The 21,421-nt window shown below is 34.7% G+C and overlaps 1 protein-coding gene across 3 annotated transcripts in view; it reads right to left on the bottom strand.

The window, feature by feature from the left end:
• LOC117208630 (pikachurin-like) overlaps positions 1-21,421 on the bottom strand; it is a 264,459-nt gene that overhangs the window by 54,640 nt on the left and 188,398 nt on the right. For all 3 annotated transcript variants that reach the window (XM_033449890.1, XM_033449888.1, XM_033449891.1), the window contains exons 6-7: positions 15,518-15,719; positions 3,958-4,102 (exon numbers count right to left, since the gene is read on the bottom strand). In XM_033449890.1, coding sequence (XP_033305781.1) covers positions 3,958-4,102; positions 15,518-15,719 — 347 coding nt within the window. The remainder of the gene's footprint in view (positions 1-3,957; positions 4,103-15,517; positions 15,720-21,421) is intronic.

Here is a 21,421-nt window from a genome sequence, read left to right as displayed (position 1 = left end):
CGTGTTCCCTTGACATCAACCATCATCAGATTCTCTAATTACATCGTATCCATGTTGTTTCTACGACTTAATTGCACACGTGCGTATATACACGTTATCTACTATGCCAGACTGCAATCAAATTCAGATAGAATATTTCTGCTCTAAGACGGGTGGATATCGCTCTGAGAAGAGAAACTTGAAGAGAAACATTCTAACGTTTTGACAGAGAGACTCGTTATTAACCTATGAGAGTGATATATTTCAACCTGATGTGTTGTAATGTCCATGTGATACGTATAATTCATCAAACAATAAAATTGCTTAAGTACCTTATACTTGTTAATATTTATGTACCCTTGCTATAATATTAAAATGATCAAAACTTTGACAGATGTGACTTTGTATAATTTATATGCATGATAATAATTCTTATATCCTAATTTATCTCAAGAGAAATGCCAAGTTTCACAGAACTTATAAAACGGTCCATTAATTAAAAACCATCGACTAATTACTCTGTCTATACTGTATAGTTTTACTCTTTGCTCTGACGCATCGTGTGATATTAAAACAGCTCGAAAATCCGGGGACAGAGGGACTGGTTTCTTCATAATTCCTGGAATTGTCGAAGCGTTAAACGCGGTCATTAATTGGCAGCCGATCAAACAGCTCGGGACACTCGCGAAAGAGATGAATTCTCATACGAGTATCAGGCGAAAGTCTGTGGGCTCGACTCGTTTTCACGCTCCATTTGGCCGCGTAATTTGCGGGCTGTCGTTTTCAAACGAGTCGAAAGTAATATTCCAACCCTGTGTCGACCCTGTTCCGACGCAAACACCGGAAAATCTTTGACGTGCCGTCCCTGTGAATGTCTTTCGCACGCCGTAGCACAGTCTTTTCTCTTTTTTTCCGCCTCTCTAACAAACGCATACACGGCACCGTCCATTATTCGGCTACAGTGCCCCGTTTTAATCATGCTCCGGCACTTACTCGTCTCGGTTTTATTCTACGAGTTCTCCTGACTGCACCGGGGTCAACGTATACTTTTGTCCCTCTCTACCCTCTTTTCATTCGGTTTTTTCTTTCGCTTTTCTTTTACTTTGTCCTGTTTCTTCGTCTGTCTGCTTCTATCCGTCCTTTTCGTTTCTTCTTTCAAGGTTCTTTTTGTTTCTTCTCTTCTTGTATTCTACAAATGAGACACAACGACGATGCTGGTCTTTTATCCACGGAGAAAAGTCTAACGTAAGTCAATTTCACTGCCGACGCGATCAACTATTTTTGTCTACTCCATTCCGTTGACTCTTTGATCTCATCTCGATGACTTTTGCATCGCTGCAAAGAATACTTTGTTTCGGTGATCGCACGTGTCGAGATATATGCAGTTTTCTTGTCAGTATTAGGGGGGTTGTAATTAGCTTACTTTTTCTGGATCGATCTGCAGTTATTTGAGCCCTTTTGGAGGATTACCGAGAACTGTTGTGTCTCCTTTGTAGATCACTGCTGACCTAGTTCTTTTCTTCGTCAGTCGCCTGCCTTTTGAGATACCTTCTCCACCAATCGAACGTTTGTAGTCTTATTTGAATATCGTATATTTTATTTCCAATATGTATTTGTCCCCCTGGCCATTCTGTATGTGAATATCGTTGAATAATTTGAAATTGTTTTCGTACTTTTTTTTTTAAATCAGAATTATATATAGAGATATCATGAAGAAACATTACGAAATATTAATTTCACGGAAACTGAGGCTTCGAAATCGAGAAGCAATTTATCAATTCGTCGAACAAATTGTCGTAGCAATTACTAGTCGATCAGCTATCGAAACGAGACAAGGATATACAAAGTCATCGAAAAAAATCTCCCTTCGCTCGGCAATTTTTATATTCTCCTTATAATTCTAAACTAATCAATATCTGTTCGCTCAAAATACGGCGCAGGCTTTCCAATTGAATAAAAAATGCACGAACGAAAATAAGTCTAAAATAAGATGCTAATTAAGATCATAAAATTTTCCTCCAATTCATCCTCATACTATTCTCAGTTTTTCTATTATTTTTATACTTTCCAAGCAAACAAAGCAGTCCCCTCAAAACATGGAGCATATATCTGCCCATTAAGTTAAAGAAAAGAAGAAATAAAAATAAACATACCGCAATAAACCATAAAACAAGAAAGTAAAGTATTATGTAAAGCGGAAAGACAAATTAACACGGTTATAACATTCTTCGAATTTGTTTCCATGATTTTATCAAATTCGATATTATTCTCATATTTTCGCCAATCGATAATAACCTTCAAAACACAGACCATCGTAATACAGAATTAAATTAGGAAACGAAGAAACGAGTATAAGGCAAACGATCAAGAAAATACAGAATTGAAGTATTTTAAGAGTTAAGGTACTGAGGTGTAAGTGTTGTCCGTAATGATTGTGTAGATCTGGCTGTAGATGTCGCTGATGGGGTACAGCTATTTTTCTTCTAATTTAGATGCGTGGAAGAAAAATCGGACTCCGGTCGCCGGGATTCGAGAACCCGGGTCCCGAACGATCGTAGCCTAAGGCGCTAACCACTGCGCTGCCGTCGTCCAACACTAGTTAGTGTCGAGTGGTGGGATATCTGCTGTTGAGTGCCGCCACAGTACAATAATATAAAATTCTCGTTGAGTCAAACTGGAGGAATAATCGAAAATTGCATGGTGGTAGTTAGACGGACAATTTCCTTGGAAAATAACATTTTCGTCGGGAAACCTGTACCGTGGATGGAATTGCATGCAGGTGAATAACGATGACGTCGGCGTGCACTGAGGCAAGAATACATGGTGAGTCGTGAAAAGATTTGCTCGCCCCTCTACCAAAGACGTCAGCCAGTCCGGGATTTTAAAGGGAAACGTCTAAGCGAGTGCCGCCTTTTAACTGGCGGAAAATTACGCCGAGGAAAACGGATTTATACACGAGATGTCGTTGTGCAACAATCCGGCACAACTCGGTTATATCTGTCAATGGAAATTTGTCGCGAGATCCTTGCTCTACGATCGATCGTGAATTTTTATTGAAACGGGAAATGCCGATCTACATTACGCTTCCTTTTAGTCTGTAATTGTAATCTCATTAGGGATAGCTTGTTAAAGTTTACTTATCTTATAACTTTTATCTTCTGAGATTTCGAAGTTTAGTTTTCGAGATTTAATCAATAAACTATAATAGATTTCGTCAGTAAATAAATCTTTAATTAGTGATCTTTGAAATTTGAAATGTTACATAAAGTTGCTTCATGTGATAATATACTATAATTTAAAATATATCGTTTGCAGAATTTTACTTATAGATTTCCTGAGATTTTGAAGTGTAATTAAAATATAAAGATATATAAAGATATACAATAGATTCATGAAATCTGTTCAATGAATAAATTTGCAACGAGTAATCTTTAGAACTTGAGGTTTATGTTATATTCGTAAAATAAGTATAGTCCAAATGTTACTTATGAAGCTGCTTTCTGCGATGTTACAATTTATCAAATTTAGCATTATATCATTTTCAAAATAACATTTGATAATTTTTCGGATAATTAAAAAAATTGTCTTAAAAAATTATTTTTCGGAAAGTAATTTTCACTCTATATAATCACATGAAACGATTCATACTGTTTTCATCAATTCTTTTTCGTTTCAGCGCTACTTCAGCTAATCCTCTAACAATTATCCTTCTTCTGAAATCATCCTCGAAACGTCGAGTTTCCAAGGGTCATTGGCGCATTTGCATACTCGTGAGGCTATTCATCGTGTCTTTTGGAAGTGATCATCAATTTCAATTCTGGTTTCTATAAATGCTGACAATCCTAATTCCAATACGAGATCGCGATTAAGTATTTGCGTGTCACGTCGACAAATTTCTCCCAGTATAATCGACAATCGATCGTTCCATTTTTAACCAACACGTAACGCCTCGTTGAAGACCATTGAACTTATTCTTACCTTCGATCTTCCCTCGACACGTTTCTCTTGATTCAACTGAATCCAGGCGTCCCATCGATGTCTGTAGACGGTCAGGGTGTTCCATTCGTTCAGCCTCACTGTTTGCGTGCTTCTAACTGTGCCGACTCCGCTCCCACAATCGAACCTTCGAATAAATATCAATATCTCGTTACTTTTGCAATGAAATGTTACTTTATTGCAATGAAATAATAAATTTCCGTGAAATTTATGCGTAAACCTTATTTGAGTAAGAATATTTGATTCAATAAATGTCTCGTAAAATATCAGCTTATTTTTCTGATATTTATGTAATAGATTTTTCCCTGATTCATGTACTTTGTTTTAATGTTAAAAGTCTCGTAGAATTGCAGCTTATTTTTTTGGTATCTGTGTCGTAAATTTTTCTGCAATATTTGCATAATAATTTGATTTCAGCATATTTTCCCGGCATTTGTATCATAATTTCTTGTATGATTTATATATAATTATATAATGTAGATTGGGAGAAAAGTTAAAACTCGAGATCGTGAGATTATGTATGACATTTTAGCACATTTTATACATTTTACACATTTGTGTAATCTTTAATACAGAATATTAAATTTTGTGACAGAATATTAAGCTTTCCGATCGTAAGTGTTTTATAGGTTTGGAATTAAAGACGAACAAAGCATTTATTCCCTTTCGAACATGGATAGGACGATATATTTTTAATATACAGTCATGAAATAGTAAGAATTTTATTCGATTGTCAAAAAGATTGCAATTCTTATCCGATTATTGCCTTCGATTTTTCTTCTGTTTCAACGTTTCACTTCAATTTTTCCAATTACGTATCCCTCATTGTTCGAGTAACGCCATTTATCTACCAGCAGGAAGTGTGGTTTCCCGCGAAACAGAGAAACGTATGAAGTCGGTCCAGTATCTCAAACACGGATCTGTAAGGTTTCATTGGTGCAAAAATCGTTCGTAGACTGTTAGAAAAACTTATTTCCGGTATAATGAATCGCGTGGTACGTGAATCTGAAACATGTTTCTCTATCGTGAAAAATAGTCTTTCGAGCGCTTTGAACTTTTTCAGTCGAAGCATCGGATAATTAAAGATGAAATTAAAGTGAATTTCATATAATTTATGAAAATATACAGTTTCGAACACTTTGATGGATTCTTAATGCACATCTGGAGATCTTTTAAACGTGCAAGGTATTGATTTCTATAATGCAAGTTTGTATCCTCACCCATAAGACGATTAAATACCACGAATGAATACAAAAAATAAAATATTTGTGGCTATGAATAGGAAGCTGAATTTTACAAAAGTTTATATTATACAAAATATTTCTGTACTTCCAACAGATTCGAACGTTAAAATACATTTCTATACATACTCATAATAGATCGAGACATTTAGAAATCCATTTATGCACTTGGAATCGCACCATCACGCAATTACTATTTTTATCGTTTGAAAAACTTTTCCCAATTCAAAACGGAACACGGAACAATATTTAAAAATTATTGAGCGATTTCCGATTGCCATGATCGATCGATCATTTTCAATTTGAACGTTTCAATGTATAAACTAGCTAATCCCACGTTTCAATCTCGCGATATTCTTAAACAATGATCTGCTGAGTCGATAATACAGAATTTACGCGCGCGTCGACGCGAGAATGAAAAAGCATTATATCTATTAACTATTCCATAACAGGGACGTCAATCAGAGGTTGGAAGCACGAGATTAATAGTCATGACGAGCAAGCCTTCGCGCGAGGCGAGTTCTCACCAATATCCTCGAAATTTTTGCCGATGAGAAGAGAGGAAGAATTTGTTGAAACGAAACCCGACGCTGCAATTACTCGTTTGCGGTGTACGGTGCAACGCATCGATTGTATATGGTAGATAGAATGCCGTATGTCCGTCATTGTCTTCACCGATTCTTTCGCTCCTTCCGGTACGACGATAATGTCCGATGTCATGGAAACGGTCCAAGAATATTAGCGCCGCGACCAGAAATTGAATGTTAAACCGATTACGATGCTAACTATACCCGAAACGATTTCTTGAATTGTTAGGATTTTATTATACTTCTCTGGTTGAATGTGTATAGTGGGGTGGAACGAAATATTTGATATTATTTCTTTAATTAGAGATAGTTCTAACAGCCTTCTATTGTACTATACGAAAGAAATAAAAAGAAAGATACGTGAAAAATTTATGATGTAATGAAAACAAGACGTATACCGGATAAAAAATTATTTAAATTCTAAAAAGAATGCACCGTAATAAATCTATAAAATTTCTATGCAGAAATTACGAATTGGTCATTTTCATCAGTATAGTAATTTTGCTATTAATCCTGAAATGCTACAGTAAAATGTTATTCATTTTTCAATTATTTTATTTTAATTGTTTTAAAAAAGCAATCTGTGAGAGATTTCGTTATATTTTTGGTAACTTTCCAGTAGAAAGCAGGAATAGGTGTGTATTAGTTTGAAGTGGTTGTTCACAAAGTATGTTCACAAAGTCGTGTTACGTTCAACCATCTAAACTGTATTTTCACAGTTGCGACATTCACATATTCGCGTGATTTAAATTTTCCCCGGTATAACGTTAATGGAGTTCTGTAAAGCGTAGAATTAGAGGGGTCACCATTGTACTTGTTAGGGTATACTTCCAGGGTTTAGTTTCGCCTTCGAGGCAAAATGTTTACGAACTATTCGAATAATTGGTAATTTGGTTGTAAATGTCTCCTCGTGGTATGAATTTTAATTAAACGTTTTTCATAGGAATGATATTGTAAAGAGAATGTATGCATATTCTAATAGATAAAAAACTTTGGATAGCATTTTAAGCACACGATCATGTTCGTTATTAATCTATTAGTTTTTTTATTTAACTTTAATTGTAATTCCTGACTATTATTACGATAACTTGGATTATTTCAAACATTATAAAAATCTTTAATAATCATGAATTAGGTTGAGCTTCATAATTATAACTCCGACAATTAACTTAAGTTTATAATGTCAGTAATTATCTTAAGTTCAGATCTAAATTTTGTAATAGAGTACTTTGTAATATACATTATTACTATATATATTATTATTATTATTATTATTATAGTAGACGTATCTCCATATCATAGCAATTAAGATTAAAAGTGTCTCATACTTCTAACTTTTAACCTCATTTACATTCGAACGATCCGAGAATAATTAATAATCACGTCTGAAATAATTATGCATAACAAATTATCTGTCTCTATTAATCTATCGTTGCAATAATAATTATTTAATACTTCAGTTTATTTTTCGAAACGATTCTGCACGAGAACAACGAAGGACAGAAAGGAGCGTGCTTAGTCACGGTGGCAAGGGGTTGAGTTCTAAGTTGTGGTAATTATCACTGTCGGAGGGTAAACGACATGGTAATGAGAAATTTTAACGAGTTACGCTGACTGCAGCGTTAATCCCACACAGTCGAAGCACGTAATTAATAACACGCTGCTTACCGCACGCGTCCGCTACTTGTAAGTTTTAAGGCTGACCACAAGTACCTTGTCAATTTTGATTCTAATCTAACGAGAATAAGGCCTATATCGTTTTATAGATATAACAATTCCCTATATTTCTGATAGTTATACCGATCAACTTCATAAATTGAAAAATAAACAGCATAATAGTGACACAGTCTTTAAAATGAATCTTGGAATTTATAATTAATTATATCATCTTTTCGAGATGAATATTAACTATTAATATCGTACATTCTCATTTGGTAGTCAATAAATTTTATCTTATTTATTGAATAGCATTTTTTAAATTTGCATTTCCACTTGTGAGAAACAGATAATAAGAATGGGAAAAGGAAAAAGACGAAGAGTCATTAGTAAAAAAAATATTAAACTCTCTATTATACTTAATTTCGTATTACGATAAAAATTAAGCAAATAATGAAAATAATTTGTGATGCCTAACATTGTAAACATTTTGCACACACAATTTTTAAAATACGAATAGAAGCATCGCGTATAGAGAACGATATAAAATCACATAACTGTAAGTGCAGTTTATTTTTATTTACGAATTCTTACTCGTAACGACCTATACCGGAAGCTTAGCACAACAGAATTTCTTCCCTTGCAATATACATATATCTCAAAGTTTTTTATTTTTTACGCACCATACAAAGTGGCATTTAAAAAATATATTCGTGACAACGGGTCGTTTTTGTTACTATTACGAATACGTGGTCCGAAATGGTTTACATTAAATAGCGACGCAAGCTACACTATGCATTCTGCATTCGTAGCGATCGTGAGAAAAGCCGATTAGCGAGCCAGAGGATACTCGAAGCCGAAACGAAAAGGCGGAAATTCAATTCCGGCCATTGTTGCGAGATAATATCCGGGAGAATCTAGTGTCCCTTAAAGTACGAAGATAAAAGCAGAAACAGCGGAGGAAATGGCGATTTTTATCGTTCGAAAAGTCGTGTACGTTGGCCTTGTTGGCAGTTTTCAAAAATGTGTGCGAAATAATTAAAAATTCCTCCGGTGGCGAAGATCGCAAGGGGTCGTGACCCTGACCTTGTTCGAGTGAATACTTCCTCGCGATATGGTGACCCCGGTATGCAAGATGCACTTGACATTTTCGCGACGCTCGCGTCATTGCACAGAAGTCACGTACTTGTGGCTACATGCCTCGCATGAGCGGTGAATCACGATTGCTGACGTAGTAATTAATTTATGATCGATTAAGTATTTTTGGAATTTCGTAGATATTATTGTAATTTTGGTTAGGAGTTCGATAACTTTGACAAAGAGTAAGGAGTTAAGATAATTTTCTTACATTTCTCATTTTTCTATTTTTCATACTAGTGGTGATACTAGATAGATAAATGTGTTCTTTATTTCTGCATAACAGCCAAGAAATTTGGTACACGTATGGTATTATTTTATTTTTTTTATATTGTTATATTTATAGCTTTTTCTTATTTTTTTTCTGTTTTATGGTATTATGCTGATTTGGTAATAATTTGCGCTATCTATATACATATGATAAAATAGAAGTTTATCTGCACATCAAATAATAAAAAGAAACAGCAATGCACGAGTAGCTCAGAAGCTATGGAATCAAAAAAATTAATTTTTGGAATTTTCCTCTGCTGTTTGTTTGTCTGTTTGTACTCGCATCACGTAAGAACTACTGAACATATTTTGATGAGGTTTTATCTATCTGTAGCCTAGTGTCTAGGAAAGAAAATGGGATATGTTTCATCTTGATCCGTTTTGTAGAAGCTGAGAAATAACCTGGCATCTGAGTTGTATGCGCTCCCAGGTCAAGAACCTTTTTACAATTTAATACTTTTTACTGCGGAAGATAACTGTTAGTATGAACGATACGTAGGTGTTTCATTCATAAAAATTTGCCTGCTTAAAAATTGTTTCGTACATTAGTAGACCACGCGAACGACGTCGTGGGCAAGAACTGCGATAGACGGAATTATTTTCACTATTGAATTTCTTTTCGACGTTCTTTCCATTGTTTGTTTTTCATAGCTGGGATTATTTATCGATGGATCGATCGGATATTTTTTATCGGTGAATTTTTTTTCTGATGTTATTCAGCTGACCTTTGTCACCTTTGAATTTCCTTTTTAATGCCCTCTAACTGCTGTTTCTCCTGTGTTTTCTACTTCCTCTCCTGTGTCTTTCTAATTCATTTTTAGTTGCATTATTGCTCTATTATTTTTATTAAAAAAATTATCTTTTCCGTGCATTATTTTACGTTGCATTGTTCCCTTTCATTTAAACGATGATTTTCCCGTAGCGTCTGCTTTTTTGTATTTGAAATTTTCTTTTATGTGCCCTTATCTATTACTGGAAATTTTCTTTCGATAGGGCAGATTTTTTATAGCTATGGAAGCATTATTTTCATTAGGTATTATATTTCGTTCCCACAGTACGAAATTTCTGCAACCATACGAAGGTGCTACTGAATGATACAAAATTATATATCCAGTATGTAGATGCAATAATAAACGCTCTGGTATACAAATAATACCTTTTGTAGCCACTGTATACCTTAGCAGGTCAAGTGTTAAATAGTTTCATCCGCTCCCAACACATATTTCACGCGACTGGGCGAGAAGAAAAGAGAACAGCAGCGAATCCACACGGTTTCTTTAACAGAATCTTTTGGACACTATCCAGGACCCAATTTCTATTTTCGTCCGATCCTCGGCTCACGCGATATTACTTCCGTTTCGAGCACGCTCGTCGTTCGACCGTGCATGTAACCGTAATGCGGACATCCGTGTACGTGAAAGTGATTCTTTGAGCTTTCGACGAGAGAGAATCCTCGTCTGACTAACCCCATCCTCCCTTCATCCTGGTCGAAAGACACAGCCTCGCAGCGACGGGATACGTGCACGCGGCTTAACCGAAGAAAAGACCACTCAGATTGGATAGGTAAGCCGGAAAACTCGGGCGGCGAGATTTTGTTCCAACGTTGAAAGCGAACGGTAACTACATGGCCGCATATAGGATCACGCGGATGCTTCTTTCAGGCTCGGCTGGCTTGCGAGAAGATTTCATTTCATCTGAAAGCGACGCCCGCTCAAATCATCGCCGTTTCTACTCAGGACGGTACTTTATATCGCTGATATATTGTGACCGAACTGAACTGTGTGCGCAAGTGTGATTAATAACAGGTTGACTGAACATTTTTGTGGATGGAAATCTTTAGTGGTTGTGATTAATCGGTGAAGAATTTTTCGAATAGAAGATTTTTCGATATTTCGGAAAATGAAATTCATGTAATTGGAATTTTTTAAACACATTTGCTTGGACGTGTGTCGCTAAAGGAGGAATATCGAATCTTGAAGATATCATAGAAATTGGCATATTTTGCTGTAAGTGACAGGTCGGCTTGTATATTGAGATTTTTAATGGTTCCAACTTATTGATTAAGAATTTTTGATGCAGGAAATGTAATTAATCGGTGAAGAATTTTTGGAATGGAAAATAACAGATATTCTATTGAACGAGATTTAAGAAATTGGAATTTTTAGAAATGCTTGATTTCTTATCAACGAGTTTCCAGTGATGAAATATTGAATCTTACAGATATCGCAGGGATTGGTATATTTCGCTGCCAATGATAAAACTGATCGTGATATGAAACTTTGATGGTTCTGATTAATTGATGATGAATTTTTTCGATAGAAGGTAATGGATGTTTTAGAAAATTATAAAATTGGAATTTTTAGAAACACTTGGTTCGTTGTTACCGCACAATAACGTTAGAAGTACTTCTAATAACGAAATCTTAAATTTTGCGATTTTGAAGGAATTGATAATGGTCGATTATTAAACGTAAAGCTGGCGTTTTAGCGATCGAGATAGAGTAAGCTTGATTTAGCTTTTCATCTGCCATTCAGATGAGTTTTGTCAATTCTTCGATTGATTAATGCATTCGACGTTCTGCATTGATATATGTTCAGCAGAACGATAAATTCCACGATCAATCGTTTGATACACGGTTAATGAATTATGGAAACGAAATCGACGAACAATGAACGATTATCGCGGCAACGTTGAATAAATTACGCTCTTTATTCAAACGAAATATCTATAGAGAATGTGTTTCGATTCTTTCGACGCGGTTATTTCGATAATTAACTAGAAACTTTTTTTAACTCTTGAGTTGGTGGATGCGCGCTTCAAGATATGAAATTTATTTAATATTTAACGAAACAATGTGTGTACGTCACACTAAAATATTTTTGCCAATTATACAGACATTTTTATATGTGTATGTTCAAAGGGAAATTCTGGTAAGGGAGTTTCTCAAAACCCACAATTTCTAAATTCTGCAATCGTTTCAAATCTATATGAATTGTTCTAAACTTCGGACAAAAATATACGTTAAATCGGGATAGAATATTTATAATTTGTATATTTATAATTTGTATATAAGATTTTAAATTAAAACGGTTTAACGAATTTTTAGTAAACTTTCAAATCTCTAAAGCAACAAATTTTTGAAGAAATAAAATGTCGTACAGCGCAAAGAAAAACTTTTGTAGTAGACTTTCCAACGTTCGAAGTCCCTAAAGCCTAAAATTGCAGGTTTCCGAATGATCGTGCTACTCTGTCAAAGAATATTTTTCCTAATTAATAATTTTAAATTAAAGGGACACGCGCTATTCTCGAGAGAGAAATTCTTACAACAGAATTTACAAAGCATGAAAGAACGTTACGTTACACTGGGAAGAAAATATTTTTCCTAACTCCGCGGGTATTTTCAAAGACGTAGAGTTTAAATTAAAATGTAACACCTTGTATTCCAGTGAAAAACTCGCAACGGAGTTTGCAAAGCGCTTCGTAAGCCGTAGCTAATGAAAACTTCGACTGGAACGGTAAACGACAACGCTAGCGTTAGGAAATACGATCAGCACGTCGACGTGGCGAACTTCCGGGTGAGACTCGAATCTCCGAATTCATAAATCGGCCCCCGGCCACGGCTACTACTCACGAGTTATTAGCTGTGCACGAAAAATTAGCTTATGAGCGGAATTCTTAATTAACGACAGCGTCGAACGACGCATTCAAACGACGACACCGATGTTATAGTGGCTGGTGAACAGCGTATGCCGTGAAGAACAGCTCCGGAAAAGTTCTTCACTTTCTCACGTTTCCTTCCTCCACCGTTAGGGAAATATACTGCTGGCGAACGCGATGCTTTAACGAGGTCTTAAGGCTAGTTTTCACGTGACAAGAAGTGAAATTCATTCAGATAATGGCTATCGTGAGAAGGTAAGACTATTTTAATTTCTGTCAGCGGGATGCGAGAGCATGGATCGTTTTTCATGAGAATTTTCGTTCGGGAAATTGTTTTACCGATGGATGAGCTTATATGAAAGATTTTTCAAGTTATTTAGCGCGACTGATCTATAATTGAAATTTGGAAGTTCAATCATTAATAACTGTCAGTTAATGTGCGTGTTTGAGTTTTTTAATTATTTCATGTGTTTGTTTCTAGCTGGCACATTTAAATTGTTTCTGTTTGCGATATGAATTATTAAAGCGAGTTGAAATCAAACGATATATTGCAGTCGTTGCTCGTTTCTCGTAGGAATCTCCCTCGTTCGATTGGAATACAAGGATTTAATTATTAATAAGTTGCATTTATTTCATCTATTATTTAAGTCGTTTAATTTATCAATTTATTTTAGTATTTGTTCAATTTATATTATCATTTAATTCATTAAATGTAAATTGTTCCGCTGTCTGGGACATAAATTGTTCGAGTTGGAAATTGTAAAAATATAGTATCTTGCATATTACGAAATTTGTAATTTGTAATTTATATTCATGCGCTTTTTGTAGATTTTCATGCACGCATATGCTCATTGTTGGCATATTTTCTGTATATATTTATATGTATAATATACTGATTTCTTTTTTTTATATTTTGTATATGTTCTCTGGCTTGTTATCTTATTATATATTATATAATACACTACTAAATTAACATCATTTGAGAAAATCCAATCATTTTTTCCGATTGCACCTGTTCCAATCTCACTTTCTCTATCCTCAGCTCTCTTGTTCCGTACTTCAAAGCTCCGATCTTCACGAACCTCTTTGACTTCCTTGTGATCATTACGAATAATAAGTCTATTCTCGCCACTTCACTATTTCCAGTGCTTGTTGCAAGGCCACGAAACAAACGAGAACGAAAATTTCCCAAACGAAATCCACACGCGAACAACCCACGAATAATTAAAAATCCTTTTAAAAGCAGACTGCAAACGCAGCAAAGTACACGCTACGATAAATAGGAACTAAAGTTTCGCAGCAGACTCGGATATAAACTGAATTAAAAAGGAATAACTTCCAAAATTATTACTCCTAACATTTTTTATTGAAATGAAGAAAATTAATTATGAAGAGAGATTTTAGACAAATTATTCTTTGATCGTGCACCTTTGATCGTTGACCTAAAGCGCCACTCGAATTAAAATTTTGTATGTTCATTTCTGATCTCATGTATTTTATATTTTATATATTTTCGAAATTTTAACTTAATTTCGTACTAATTAATTTCATAATATTTTACAACATTTATTCAATAATTTTATAATAGTCGATCGATATATTATCTATCTTAAACATTCCTAAAATTTCAAATTCATTTCGTAATATTCAATTTTACAATAATTACAAAGTCGATACAGCTATTGAATACGTTCCTAATAATCTATTTTGCAACATTTCCAAGTGTTCGATTAATAATTGATAATATCTAATCAATACATTAATTTTACATATTCTTAAAATTTCAAATCAGTATAATAAGACAAATGTAAAGAAAGGAAGTCCTTTGAGTCGCCTAAACGTAGATCAAGTAGCCGTATGCACGCGACAGTAACACGCGAGTATCCTGCCGACGTTCCAACGATGGAAAATTAATTCTTCGAGAGTAGACGAGCGCGTCTTCGCGACAAGTTTCATCGAACTTTATCGATCACACCCTGGCCCCGATAGAGCAAATGTGTCTCGCAGTAAATTGAAGCAAATCGTGGTTTCGCGCTATTCCTTTGATGTCCTACCGTTAATGGGGCAGTGAGGTTTCCAGGGAAACTTCCGTTATATTGGAGGAAGTTGCGGAAAGTTGGCATAATACAGTGATACATAGCATCAACGAGATTGTGCAGTTTGCGGCAAACAAGCAACTCGTTATGCTGTTCCGATCGATCGAGTTCCATCGATGCGCTTGTTCATCGGCCACGGACTTCGATTTCCGTTTCCTCTTTTTCATTGGTTTTCGCGATCTTCATCGAATCAATTATTTAGCGGACTGCAGAAGTTAGCGCGGTTTATTGACGTTATCGATGGTATTAACGCCGACCGAATAATTTTAGGTATCTGGATTGTTGCGTATTTAGATGTTTGTCAGTTTGCGTGGAATACATTACTTTCGAATTTAAATTGAAATTTTGTAAGAACTGTGTGGAGAACTGATAACGATTAGATTGTGGATACGCGTGGAAATTTATGCTTCTATAATTTAATTTATACGATATAACTTAATCGAAAGATATATAAGTTAACGTAAATTTAGATATGTCAGTTTCAGTAGAATTTAAGAGCAAGAATATATTCTCGAATTGAATTTGTAGTTTTACGATAATAGTATGCATGAAAACTTAAAGTCCTAAATTTCTGAACTAATAATTTTACCTGTAAAAACTACGAAGAAACTTTAAAATTTCCAAACTTTTAAACTGAAATTCTACCAAAAGACTCAGTCTATGAACTCGCAACGATATAAAAAAAGACAGGAAGTTCGTAAATTTCCAATTATCATTCGACTTAAACAACTTGTTTCAGCCCCCTTTTCGTCTCAACCCCGATTACATTGGGAACCACACTGAAACTCTGATCGATCTCGGACTCTACGCTCCGCCTAAACTATTTACATTTACCGCAGCACTTTGCATCGCCGCTTCGACGATGGTGAACCCGCGATTAACGAAGTAATATCGTTACCTGAACTCGATGAAGCCGTGATGCAGAATCAAGGCCATGAAGTCACCCTGAAGATCGTCCCTCTCGCCGGCTAGCAGCAGTATACCGTCCCAAGCCTCGGGCCGGAATTCCAGTTCTAATTGGACGTGCTTGTAAGCAGCCTTTAAAGCGGGGAACGCCAGCCAACCAGAGCCGGTAAATCGTGGTGATCTCACTTCGGCCTCTGCAAAGCAAAAATTACCATCGTTAGCCAACTCTCGTTATTATTATTATTACGCATCAGTCGCGACACGCGTTGACGCGCTTAATGCGCTTGACAAATTGTATCATTCGTCCTGGATTATTCACGACTGTCCTGTTCTTCGTACAACGATCTTATCAACTTGTCCACGCTTCTATCGTCATTTGCAACGACTATTCGCATGATACTTCTAAGTCGTTGGCGTTAGCATAACGATTAGCGCTGCTATATGTTTTAGTTGCAACGAAGTTACAGTGGCTGATGAAAGTATTTGGATGCTTGTCATTAGATTGCAGATTTTGATACAAATTCATACTTTTCAGAAGATGATTAAAAAGTGTAGAATCTCGCTAGAAAATTGTTCTATTTATCAGGTATTATAGAAAGTATTATACTTTGGATATTTGTGTGTTTTTTCATAATTTTATACTTTCAAATTTTCTATATATGCATAGAAATCCGCAATCAACTTATCATGAAAAACTTCACCTACTTATACAATCGGTGTAAGAAGTATTCGTACAGTACGTAACTTTAATAAAATTATTGTAGAGCATCATTTGGTAGGAAAATTTTAAGATATAAAACGTATATACATATTCTTACAGGTACCTAGAATAATTTTCAAACGAAGAAAAAAGCGATACTTACTTCCTTTATGAAGATATCAATAAATATGTAGAAAATGGTAATAATATATGCGTAACGAGCGTTACCTCTTCATAGAATAAAATGTATAAAAACATTTTAAGAAATAATCTAAGTGCAGAAGAAATGGGGTTGAAAGATAATTTCGTCCTGATGCAAGATAACGAACCGAAGCAAAATGCTACTAATACGAAAGCGTGGATTCTTACAATGTTCAAAAACACCTAAAAACACCTTCACAATCCCTAGATATAAACATTGTTGAAAACATATTGGATCACCTGAAACGAAAAATACCGAGTCACCATATTTCAATAAGAAATGATTTAAAGAGAATTCTGTTAGGAGAATAGAAAAATATTTCAAGTAAAGTATCCATCAATTTAATAAATTCAAGATCACGACGGCTTCAAGTCGTAATAAGATAAAAAAGAAACCCTCCTAAGTACTAAAATAATTAAACTTACATGATAATATGATTTCTTCTCCTAAATATTAGGTAAGCCTTATTAATTTTTCTCATTAAACTATAACTGTACGAATACTTATCACGCACATATTTTTGTCACTTTTCTGATATTTGTTAATATTTTCGCAAAGTATGTAGATATCTCATATTATTTTTATGAACTTTTCTGCAGACTTGTAGAAACATATACATATTTTTATTTGTTAGAATTTCGTTAATTAAAGGTTGTTCTATAATATTTTTGCTAAAATTAATTACTGTACGAATACTTTTTATACTGACTGTATGTATATTACTAACACTGTAATGACTGCTCATCTATGTTCCGTGTTGCATTCTGAATGTATATATTTTTTTATGACAGTAAAAATCTGTAATTTGGTGCGAAAAGTGCAAATATTTGTGCAAAAATGAGTTAAACCCGGTATTGAGTTTGTAAGTAATTGAATATTCTATACAGAAAAATGGGGATTTCAAATTCTATCTAGAAATGACTATAATAGCATTTTTATATGGTAATATCAAAATCTTGTATTAAATAAAGCTTTTAGTGTTTTTAATAAAAAATACCAAAGTCAACTTAAAAAATACAAATACCTTTCGTGTCAGAAATTATTTAGACGTGATTTCTTTTACATAACTTCAGATGCTAATATCGTAACTTTATAAATACTGGTAGTGATATACTCTCTGCACAAGTTAGAGAAATATTATATGCAATACATCTAATATACAAACATTAATACAAAATAGAAGCTACAAGAGAAGATCATTACCTTTCTAACCTGCTGCATTTCGAATGTTATATATTTTTCTTACAAACAACAATTTTCAGAATTTTCCAAATATTACAAGTTATAAATCAGTAAAAAAAATTATCAATTCAGCACGTCGCAGACCCGTAAAACCTACCCGGCATGGACAGAATATCGTAAAAAGATCGATCTGTCGAAAACATACGAAACAAGAGCGATATTTCATAATAAAACCAGGGATCCTATCCCGGATCAGGGTTTATATCAAACGAGGATACAACGTTTGAATAAAATAGACCTCGATACGTTGCAAACACAGTTGAAGGGTTGTTTCGCGCCGTAGCCCCATATTTCGTTATCCACTTATCTCGTTCAAATTAATTGCACCATATATCGATAAACCTTGGATTGCCAGACCAATGCTTCTCCGTCTTCGTTCCTTTTCCCTTCTAGTTATTCGGGGGAACGAAGAAATATGGTTGGAGTCGAGGCTGGCAGGAACGGGATAGACAGAAAGCTGGGAATCGGGAATTCCAGGGACGTGCGAGGCTTAAGGAACGTCCTTCACCCTGGCCAATCTGGATCCGACTATCAGGTTGCACAGTACTGTACATGGAAGAAGCTGGGCCCGTGCCCATACTTATTGTATACAAGAAAGTATAGGGTGGCTATAAATCAAGCAGACACCAGGAATGGAAAAACTTGCGCCCGTAAGACCGGAAAATGGAATAACACCTCTTGATCTTCCAGTTGGCTGGCATAACAAACCGTTATTCGACAAACTGTATCGCAAGTCGCGAATAGGGGCGGAGTTTTCAAGTTGCTGACTGGAATTCTCCGTCTTTCTATCGGATCTTCATTCGACTACTTTTATTTTGTTTCGTTCAGCTCCCATTTGTGCTTCGAGAGGTTTTTATTGCTACACTTCGTGCTTTCGGATGAACAGGGTTTAGAACAAGTGCAAAATTTGGAGGATGTTTAATAGTATTCTTTATAGATTTTTTAATGATAGCCTTATCTATTTTATGCTTATTAAACTGCGGATGTTTATGCATTTTTGGAGCAATTCGAAGATGCACAAATGTACAGAATGTATATAATGTATAATGTATAAAAATATAATATAATGTAATATTCAAAGTAGAGTATCTATTATCCAATTTCTTTAGTTATATTGATACAAGTATGAATCGGTACATAAGCGTTCCTAGTTTAATGATTATTAATAGTATAGATTGTTTGTTAAGATTATTAGTATATATTCATATTTTATTAGTGTATTGGTATATTTTAGGGAAAAATTGGCGCCAGTGATAAACTTGTTCGTTTGTTTCATTATCAAAGTTGGTTATATGCTTTATTATCAAACTTGTTAACATTCTGCAAGACCATTTATGATGCTGATAACTTACATTTGTCGCTTGTAAAATTTCGCTAATAATATTAGTTGAATTATGAAAGACGGCCCTGGAACTTCGTATAACGCGTTAAATTTCAATGAATGGAGCCAGAGAGAACATATTACGTCGTCTGCAGAGCAGCAACGATGTAAATGTACACGTAGTTTGATACACGAGTCCTCGAGAACGAGAGCGAGTTAAGTCAATTTAATCTTGCGGTTTTATCTCAGGTAAGTCAATATCCGCACAGAGAAATAAGAATACGAGGTTAACTCGATTTCCCGGTTTAATTGGCTGCTGCCGCAACCATCCTGGATTTAACAGTTGTTCATTCTAATTAGTTCGTTGCGACTGGGATATAAATTAAAGATCGAATCAAGCCGACTTACAATACAACTTACTATTGCAGTGATTTCATTAATCGCGCGCCTCTTTTCAATCGTTCTATCAATAAAAATCTCAAGTGCTTTCCTTTTTTCAGTGGGATCGAAACGATAGATTCGAAAGAGAAATACATAGAGAGCGGGAATATTAAATTAATTTGATCACGGAAATAAAACTTCACCTGCATTTTGATTTCCAAAAATTGTATTTCTCTTCTACGTTATTAAAATGTAGGATAATTCGGCTAATTATTTTTTTGCTCTTTTCCTCTGCGTATTTCTATTGAAATAAATTAAAGTATTATTATACGGTTCCATACGAAGAGGCTGGAAGTTAAGTTACATTTTCCACTTTTTACTGGAGAGCAGTTTTAGAATTCTTTACGTCGTTATTATATCACTATTTATATGTCTAATATCATTTTACTAAAATTAGCTTTCCGTTTAGTTTTGAAAAATCGAAGAATTAGCTTAAAAATGAAATTACTGTAATTCTTTATACGTTTCAGTAGCCCTCTCTTCGAGTTTAAATCCGTCCTTGAAATAACATGGTACGTCTGATTTGGGATTATGACTGTATACGATTACAACAAATGCATTCGTTGTTAATACGATTTCCTCGTTTTATTTGAATTATATCATTATTCACCGCGCATAAGCCGCTTAGTTCGATCGTTTATAACCACCGATTAAATCGTTCACCTATTTGTTGCTATTTATCGCAGCTAGCCCGTTTGTTACTGGTATCGTTGAATGATTTTATCGGCTTCGTTCTGAGAAAACATCATGTTACTCTTTTAACATTGGGAAATTGAACGAAAATTCGATATTTTCTATGCTTCGTAAACTCGATATCAATATTTTAATAATAAATTATAATACAATATTTTTTCTGATCTTAATTTTCAATTTTTAATTTCAATATAAAATATTTATAAAAGAAAAACACGATGAAACAGACAGAAATATTTTTAATCATCACATAGGACAGTGTATTTTATGATATATTACACGAAAATATACAGGGTGGTTGGTAACTGATGGTACAAGCGGAAAGGGAGTGATTCTACGCGAAAAAAGAAGTCGAAAATATAGAATACAAATTTTTTTTTAATTTTTCCATCGAAACAACGATCTACAGTGAGATCCGTTATAACGTACCGCACGTGTACCGAGCGAAAATTCAAAGTCGATTTTCTCGAAAACAAAGCCTCAAACGAAAAATTTTTATTCTATATTTTCGACTTCTTTTTTTGCGTAGAATCATCCCCTTTCCGCTTGTACCTCCAGTTACCAACCACCCCGTATATTATATCTTATAAAGCACATAGTATCTACTCATCTTCGTTTTCACTTCTTTGTTATAATGAAATGTAATTATTTTCATTAGCAAACAGAAAAAAACTTTGTGCGTTAAGGAGGTAACATTATACTATTTTATACAGTAATTTAACTTCCTTGATGAAATTTGACCAATCATAAGTTTATTTTTGTTCGTACAAAGTATAGATTGTGAAAATTAATAGTGAACACGATAAACTGCAACACCGGGGGTAATAAATGTAAACAAGGGTAAAGCCACGCTTCTAGTTGCTTGTATATCTGGTGATTTGTATTTCTGGACGGGAAAGTTCCGATGAATCTATTCTTGTTCGTTCCGGAAAGCTGCGCTGATGAAATTTTCATGTCTTGATTGTCCGCTGCGTTGTTTGTCATGGACTAAGTGGCTTCAATATTCGTGTAAGCCTCAGAGGAACCACTTAGCGCGGTAAAAAGCTTTTACACGAAAGTTCTAGCTTTTTCAAATTATCAAGAATTTAACAACTCGTCGTAAAATTGTCCTGCGCACATACTAAATTGTTTATACGCTCAAAAGGGCAATGGAATATTAAGATGATTAAATTGGGAGAAATTAAGTCGTACAATACTTATATGATGGTTGAAGGCAATTAGTATGGGCTAGGTTTGGGATTTGTAATTCGTCTCTTATTCACGAACGGTCTGAAACCAAAATGAACTAGACGAAATT

The sequence above is a fragment of the Bombus bifarius genome, unplaced genomic scaffold (assembly GCF_011952205.1).
Source record: "Bombus bifarius isolate JDL3187 unplaced genomic scaffold, Bbif_JDL3187 scf7180000008148, whole genome shotgun sequence".
Lineage (NCBI taxonomy): Eukaryota > Metazoa > Arthropoda > Insecta > Hymenoptera > Apidae > Bombus > Bombus bifarius.
Note: the sequence above shows the minus strand (reverse complement) of the source record. Positions and strands in the feature narration are given on the sequence as shown.